We start from the raw sequence: 7630 nt of genomic DNA, 5'->3' as shown, positions 1-7630 counted from the left end.
TATTTATACTTTATATTCTGGAAATTCGTGATTCGAGATTCAGACATTAGTTATGGGATCAATTTGATATTAAATATAGATTTTATTTATGCTTTCGTAGCACACATCTTCAGTTTCAAATCTACCAGCCTCTTTTCAACTGTGACCCAATATATAATGGCAAGCTGACCACCAATCAAAACTATACAATAATATGGGATGAGGTGAGCAAAATGCCTGTCAACAAAATGCATTCATTGCCAGTTGTGGCTTTGTTTTGCGTCTGCTGCCCAGATGATTAGCACACCTTTTTGGTCAATCTCCCCCCCCCCCCCCCCCCCCCCCCCCCCCCTCTCTCTCTCTCTAGCACACATCTTCAGTTTCAAATCTACCAGCCTCTTTTCAACTGTGACCCAATATATAATGGCAAGCTGACCACCAATCAAAACTATACAATAATATGGGATGAGGTGAGCAAAATGCCTGTCAACAAAATGCATTCATTGCCAGTTGTGGCTTTGTTTTGCGTCTGCTGCCCAGATGATTAGCACACCTTTTTGGTCAATCTCCCCCCCCCCCCTCTCTCTCTCTCTCTCTCTCTCTCTCTCTCTATCTATCTATCTATCTATCTATCTATCTATCTATCTTTCTACATATCTATCTATCTATCTATCTATCTATCTTTCTATCTCTCAAGAAGAGCATCAGGATGAGACACACTAGCTCATTAGATTTTACTGTTTACAACAAGAAAATCTGTTGACAACCGACAGGCTGATTTTTTGGGATGTTTTGTATCCTTCTTTCTGCTTTGTCTGGCATTGTTTCAAGCAAGCCTTTTCAGATTTTTATTTTACACCAGTGTCTGCTCCCCATTTTTCACTTTAATTGACAATTCCATTGTCCAGAAATTTATGTAATCGGGACAAATGTCTTGGAAAAGAGGTGTTTGGATTATGAAGATGTGACTGTATATCTCGAGACTTTTACAATTGTCGAATGAATATCCAACTCTGGAACGACCAGTTTTGTTTTTTATTATCTTTGTTTGTTTTGTTTTGTTTTGTTTTGTTTTTTTTGGGGGGGGGGTGTATTAGAGTTGATGGATGTCAGAGCAATAAAGATGTTCATAAGCAAAAGCTAAAATTTATATGTAGTATGACTTGTTGCTCATTATCATTATGCTTGTTATGCAAGACGTTTTTGATTTTGCTAAGTGCTCTATTCACCTGCTTAATTTCAATTTCTTATTACAAAGTGTTTACTGCTTTGAATAGGATAATTCAGATCTTGTGTTTTGTGCAGTGCTTAGAGTTTGTTGGGTTTTTTTTTTAATTTCAAAGCTGGCTTTGACATTACCTAAAGCAGTTTTGGAGGCACTTGATCTCTTTCGAATCTATTAAGAACAGCAGTTATTGGTAATGCTGTGTCACAATTTTTACGAATTATTTTTTTTAATGTGTGCCACATATTTATTTTTCATTTTCGTTACGAGTCTTTAATTGTTGTGTTAATTCTATGAGTGACTGTTTGCAAACTCTTATTATATAATGCAAGTGAATTGTATTTTCTGAGGTTATAATTTAATGATGTTTATTTTTTCTTCTTTTTTTTTGGGGGGGGGGGAGGTCCCTAAAATGAATTTATCAGAATGATATTCCGGTGATGTGTTATACAAGAACACTTTATTACCATTATTTTACACAAATCTGATCCACCATCTCAAACAGCTATTATGTCAGAATAAACTAGTTGATAGAAATTCTTTTTGTTTTTTAAATATGGAATGAGGTTAGTAAGAAGTAGATAGTCCTTCAGAGCCATTAGGCCAATGGTGCAGAAGTCTATTCTAGTATATATAGCTTGAATGAAACGAACAATAGTAAATTTTTGCTATCCTTTGGATAGACGCCAGATGTCGCAAAGTACATCCAATCCCTACTGGGTGCACAGGGAGATCAGAAAAGAATCTCGACTTCACCCGGGATCCATCTTGGTCCTTTCGCTTATGAAGCGAGTGTTCTACCAACTGAGGTATTGGGATCACCCCATGTTTACATTTACTAGGGAATTATAGCGGTAATAGAAATATTAATAATAGAACCAGAGAAGAAGATCCAGTATGTGGAATGTTTAAAGTTTCCTCATTTAAAAGAAAACTAAAATCGTCCCCAGGAAACCCTTGTTCAAGTACTGCTATGAATGTGGACGTTCGGTGGGAGTGCGTCTGGCTGCCTGCACAAGGTGTAAAGAGGTTTACTACTGTAGCAAGGCGTGCAAGTTGAAAGCATGGAATGCTAGACACAAGGAAGAGTGTATTCGGGTTGGAGGTAAGTCTGATTATAATAAAAAGGATCATATGTACAAATTTAAGGTATATTTCACCCCTAAAATATTCTCTGTTTTACTTTTAGGAGTTATGTAGATGTTACTTGAGCAATGACGAAAAATAATAACATGGACTAGGCACATTCATATACGTTTGCCATCAAGACTCTAGACCAGACGAGACAGAAGTGGCAATTTTTATGAGTGGACGCAATTTGAGCCAAGTGAAAGACTCTCTTGGATTATCTTTGGCAAAATATTACAATTCAACGGCTTGTATCAGTAGATATCATTGGCTGCAAGTTTAGACTTTGCTTTTGGTTTCTTTCTGAATACTGGTGGAGTGTCAATTTACACAAACAGACTTAATTTGAATTCATATGGAATTGGTTTGTAGTTTGTTTTTTTATTATTTGTTTTGTTTTTGATTTACTTTTTGTTCAGGCCCAAGTAGTTTTTCTTCAACGTGTATTTTTGCTTTTATATAAATTCAAAATTTTTCATTCAATCTGCAGGTCGATCTCGAAGTCCAAGTCCGCGTCAAAAGGCAGAGAGTCCTCCACACAACGCCCAATCTGACAAGGGAAAGAAAGGTGGACAAAAGGGCAATGTAAGTGTTTCAACTCATGTCATCTTAGAGATTGATTTTACTCCTTACTCATTCTCTTCTTTTGTAGTAATGGAAAGTAGAATTTGTGTTCCTTCTTACTCAGAACGCAATTTGAAAGCCATAAAAGAAGAATATTAGAATATAAAACTGTTATTTTTCCCAATTAGTCTTTAAATTCTCAACTATTGAAAACATACAACACCATATAACCTTTAATCAAATGGTTGGGCAAATTGATGTAACCACCGTCTAGTCATGATTTACGGCTGTCATACAGTCTCATGATAATCATAGTTGAGTAATATTTACATTTAAATTTCATGTTCCAAACAGCATGTAATGGTTACCAATTATCTTTTACCAAACTTTAAAATGTTTACTGTATGAAAAAAGATTTTAAAAAATAAACATAACGTCTTTGGAAAATACAAGGGATGTTACAAAGAAAGTTTTGGACTCAAACCCGACAAAAAATACAATATAAATATAAATAAATATTAACATAATAGAATAACAGAATAATGATTACTGTTGAATTATTCTAATTTTTGGACTGATGGGAGGGCAAAAAATATATTTTGCATCTCTTTCACCCCTCTTAAATGAACATTTGACTTCACCCCCATAATTATATATGCTACTATGGTCAAATCCATTAATTCCGATGGGTGAAAGGAATGGTTGGTGCTAACCGGTGCTGGTTTGGTATGGTGCGTGACCTACATCCAAATAGGAGAAGAAAAATGATCAGCTGATTTCGTAATGTAATTGTACAATGCAACAATGTGCTGCACTGTTACTCACTTCTTAATTGCATTAACTAATGAAAATCAGGTCTCAGGGCTCAAACCACTGCTTGTTTGAAGACTTCCAGTTCCAGATTAACTAGAGGAAGACTCACAGTCCTACAGTTTGAGTCCCATATCTTTATCACCACTGCCATTCAGTAAATTGTTTTATTTTATTTTGTTGGCTGAAAAAGGGCTTGAGCCTGAAGCGTTCCTTGTGGTTGATTTTTTTAAAGCTGTTATATATTTTTTTCCATACTTTTAAAGCCCACAGCTTTAAGCAGCTATTTTTAAATACAGTTAGATTTATAAAAGATGACCAATTATGTTTGTACTCAATTTTTGTCTAAAAGGATTTTTCAAAAACAATGAGTGTGTTTTACTTCTACACACACCCATGCGTCTTCAACTTTCACACAGTAAACATTTTTTCTTAAAATGGTTATTTACTTTCGTTATTTATACTATCCATGATGATTAAACTGTCATCTTTTAGCTCTTTGTAGATCACTGAAAACTTTTTACTTTACATCATCAGCCCACTTCCAACTTGATAAATTTGAAATTTCACTTTTTTAATAGAGCTAAATAATTCAAACGAATGGAGATTTACTCACATGCTTTTTTAATTAAATACTACTTTAAAATTAAAAACATTATTTTTTAAAAAATATTTAATATTACATTTCAAACCATAATAAGCAGAAGTCAGTTGATGATGGAATGTCATTATTTCTTATTTATACAATTTTCTTTAATTACATTTCAAGTAGCTCTTATCTTTCAAAGCTCTCCGTTGTTTTGCTTTTTCAAAGAGTATGTTTAAGCAAATTTGAAAATTATGTCAGCAGACAAATATTGTTTCCCCCAGCTAGATTCTAATGAGCGAGTTATTACCAGTTGTATAAGTTTAAAAGAGAAAGATAGATGTTTGTGTAATTGTAAACATGATTTGTTGTTGCAGGACAACAAATGAAACAACTTGAATCTGGAAACGTTATGTAGATATTTACGAAGGTTTGAACTTTGAGTTGTCTTAGTTTGGTTTCTATTTATTTTTGGTTTGGTTCTCCTTCCACCATTTTTGTTTTGTGCTCTCACTGTCTCACATTTGTCTGAAGCACAGCCTTAGGACAACATAGTAAAAATAATTTCATATATTGACCGTAATAATCACTTATAGTAGAAGATAGACAACCTATGTAGTTTATCTCCTTATTTTAGTTTAGTCTTTTTTTTTCAATTTCTTGTTCGGTTTACCGTCCTTATTTTTAGAATTGCGCTAGTATCATTTAGTTTGATTGTTTGATTTGATTAACTATTTTTTTTCTTCAATATTTTTATTTTGCGATATTATTTTCTGTTAATATTTTCATTTATATTTGTTTCGTTTTGTTTTTTGTTGTTTTTCTTTTGGGAGGGGGGGGGGGTCAATGTTTATTTGCTTGTTTTTGTCTGTTTTTGTTTTGTTTTTGTTTTTTGTTTTTTTTTTTTTTGGGGGGGGGGGGGGTTGGTTTTTGCTGTTGATTTTATGGGGGGGGGGGGGGGGGGGGGGGGGGGGGGATTGTTTGATTATTTTTTTGTTTTTTGTTTTTTGTCTTTTTTAAAATGAAGTTGGCTATGATCAAATGGCGTTTTCACCATTGGTCTAGGATTAAGTCTGCCATTGTATTTTTTTCCCACCACCGACTTGTCCAGCTGTGACATTTAAGCCATGATAGGATAGGTTTGATTTCAACTTGATATGATAATCACTTCACATTTTCACAGAGAGCAGAAATTTTGATGCAACCCGGAGTTCAACGACTTGAGCTTCAAATTCCATCATCGATTCGACTGCTCTCTTGGTGAAAACTAAGATATTTTGTCAGATTAAGATAAATTTATATCCTGCCTGTAAAGAGTTTGAAAGCACACACTTGCACCATCACTATAATATAGACACACTTTTAATGGATTTCTGCAATGTGACAACTAGAATTCTTTTTTCTTTCTTTCTTTCCTTCTGATATGATTCTATTTCTTTGTCAGTCTCAACGTAGCCTCTATTTTTATTATGATTGGCTCTTATAGCCACTATTAGGTTCCAATTTATAACTTTTACATTTTATCGAGGAGTTTACTTGTGTAGTTCTAACGTAAAGGTGCTGTAAACTATTGAAATGCTAAAGACGAGGAAGTGAATATTTTACCACTATTTATTTATTGGTTTTTTTTTTTGTTTGTTTTTTTTTTTAATCAGGGAATACAATTTTAAAATGATTTTTTTCAAATACTTTCTTCTTTCGATACATAAAAAACATTTCCAGGGATCTGCTTCTTCACATTCAGGGAGACATGGATCGTCAAAAGCAAATTCATACAGATCTTCTCAGTTGTCACATAGATCAGTAACTCAAGGCGGGGAGAAAAATGCTGATCTTCCTGAAATCTTTATTCAAAACCCAAGTTCTCATGGTCGTAATGTAGACAGATCGGGAATTGGAAGTGCCGGCATGAGAAGCCAGAGTAGCTTGTATCTATGGGGATTACAAAAACTGGAAGGTCACAAAGAGGAAGTAGAGAGATTCAAGACGTTGAAATTGCTACGTGAAAGACTTGAGAACAAGTATACAGTTACAGACGATACCAAGGAAAATCCCATTCCAATTCCACCTTTGCACTTAAAAGAAACCGGAAAAACAAAGAACCCCTCGAACGATTTGATGCTGAAAGGTTCTAAAACTGTCTCTAGAATTAACAAAGGAGTGAAAAGAAAACCAGCAGTGACTCGCCTGCCTGGAATTGCAGTCGTAAGAAAAAGTATATATGCAGTTCTTTTTTTCTTCACTGCTGTTATAAGGCTTGACAACTTTATTATCAAATGAGTTTGTTTGTTTGTTTGTTTTTTTCAATATATGGACGTGTTTTAATGGCTTTTGCTTCGTTGTAATCTATATAAGACACAGAATATGACAGTGGGTAAGATGGAAAGGAATATAATCATTTTTTTATTGTTACAGGAAAGCGATATCTGTTTTATACATGTATTTCACTTTACCATACAACAACATGTGGCTTGAACGATAATATGAAATATATTTATGCAATGATGCACTTTAAATTAAAGCTTTTATTGTGTGGGTTCCACGTCTGGGAATTTTTTTTTTTTAAATATTATTTCAATTTCAGAATGATAGCTTTCTGATAACATGTGCAATTTGAACAAAATAAGGCTTTTCAAATTTATATTGTGTTGTCTTAAATCTTAAATATAAGTGGAAAGAACCCATTTCAAAAGCATTGAAATTTGAGCAAGAGAGACAGGACAAACATTTTTGTTTTAACAGAGAGAAATAATGATAATATGTATTACGTAGAAGAGATATTAATGTACCTATCAACTTGAGGATACAGGTAAATGATGAACAAAGAAAGACAATACCCGCATTTTTAATATCTCATTAATAATTAAGTTAAGGCGACCAAAGTTGGACTTAATATGAGAATTCATTTTTTTTTTTTTTTCATTTTTAAAAATGATACTTTAGCAATGTTTTATTATAATTGTTTATCTTTATCATTTTCTTAAATCAACTCGAGTGGAATGTCATTTTCTCAGGAGTCTTGAGTTATCATAATAAACTCTTTAACATATAAAAATGTAACCTGCTTCATTTCAATGTCTCAATACTTTTTAAAGGCAAAAGTGTAAAATGTGTAACTTGTATCTTTGTAATATTTACGCGTGATTCAAACAAACTCTCATGCTTCTTTTGATATTTTTGATCACTAATTATTCGTGATCACTCATGCTAATTTATTTTCAACCGGTATTTCTTTTTTTTTTTTTTTTGGGGGGGGGGGGGGGGGGGGGGGTTTACTCTTAATTTTAGATGAAAATTGTATTCTCAATTAAATTCAAAATGCATAAGGAGAAAAGCAA

The 7630-nt window shown here is 33.5% G+C and overlaps 2 protein-coding genes across 2 annotated transcripts in view; one reads left to right on the top strand and one right to left on the bottom strand.

Moving 5' to 3' along the window:
- The window catches only part of LOC144980520 (uncharacterized), a gene marked incomplete in the record, with an annotated part of 52258 nt that overhangs the window by 21994 nt on the left and 22634 nt on the right, over positions 1 to 7630 (bottom strand).
- Positions 1 to 7630, top strand: part of LOC144980571 (uncharacterized) — a 30968-nt gene that overhangs the window by 13635 nt on the left and 9703 nt on the right. The window contains exons 15-18 of the mRNA XM_078928247.1: positions 101 to 203; positions 2135 to 2309; positions 2823 to 2917; positions 6015 to 6497. Of these exons, the coding sequence (XP_078784373.1) occupies positions 101 to 203; positions 2135 to 2309; positions 2823 to 2917; positions 6015 to 6497 (856 nt within the window). The remainder of the gene's footprint in view (positions 1 to 100; positions 204 to 2134; positions 2310 to 2822; positions 2918 to 6014; positions 6498 to 7630) is intronic.

Source organism: Berghia stephanieae, chromosome 10 (assembly GCF_034508935.2).
Source record: "Berghia stephanieae isolate SIO BIC M18660-M18661 chromosome 10, UCSD_Bste_1.3, whole genome shotgun sequence".
Lineage (NCBI taxonomy): Eukaryota > Metazoa > Mollusca > Gastropoda > Nudibranchia > Aeolidiidae > Berghia > Berghia stephanieae.
This window is presented reverse-complemented; position numbering and strand designations above follow the sequence as displayed.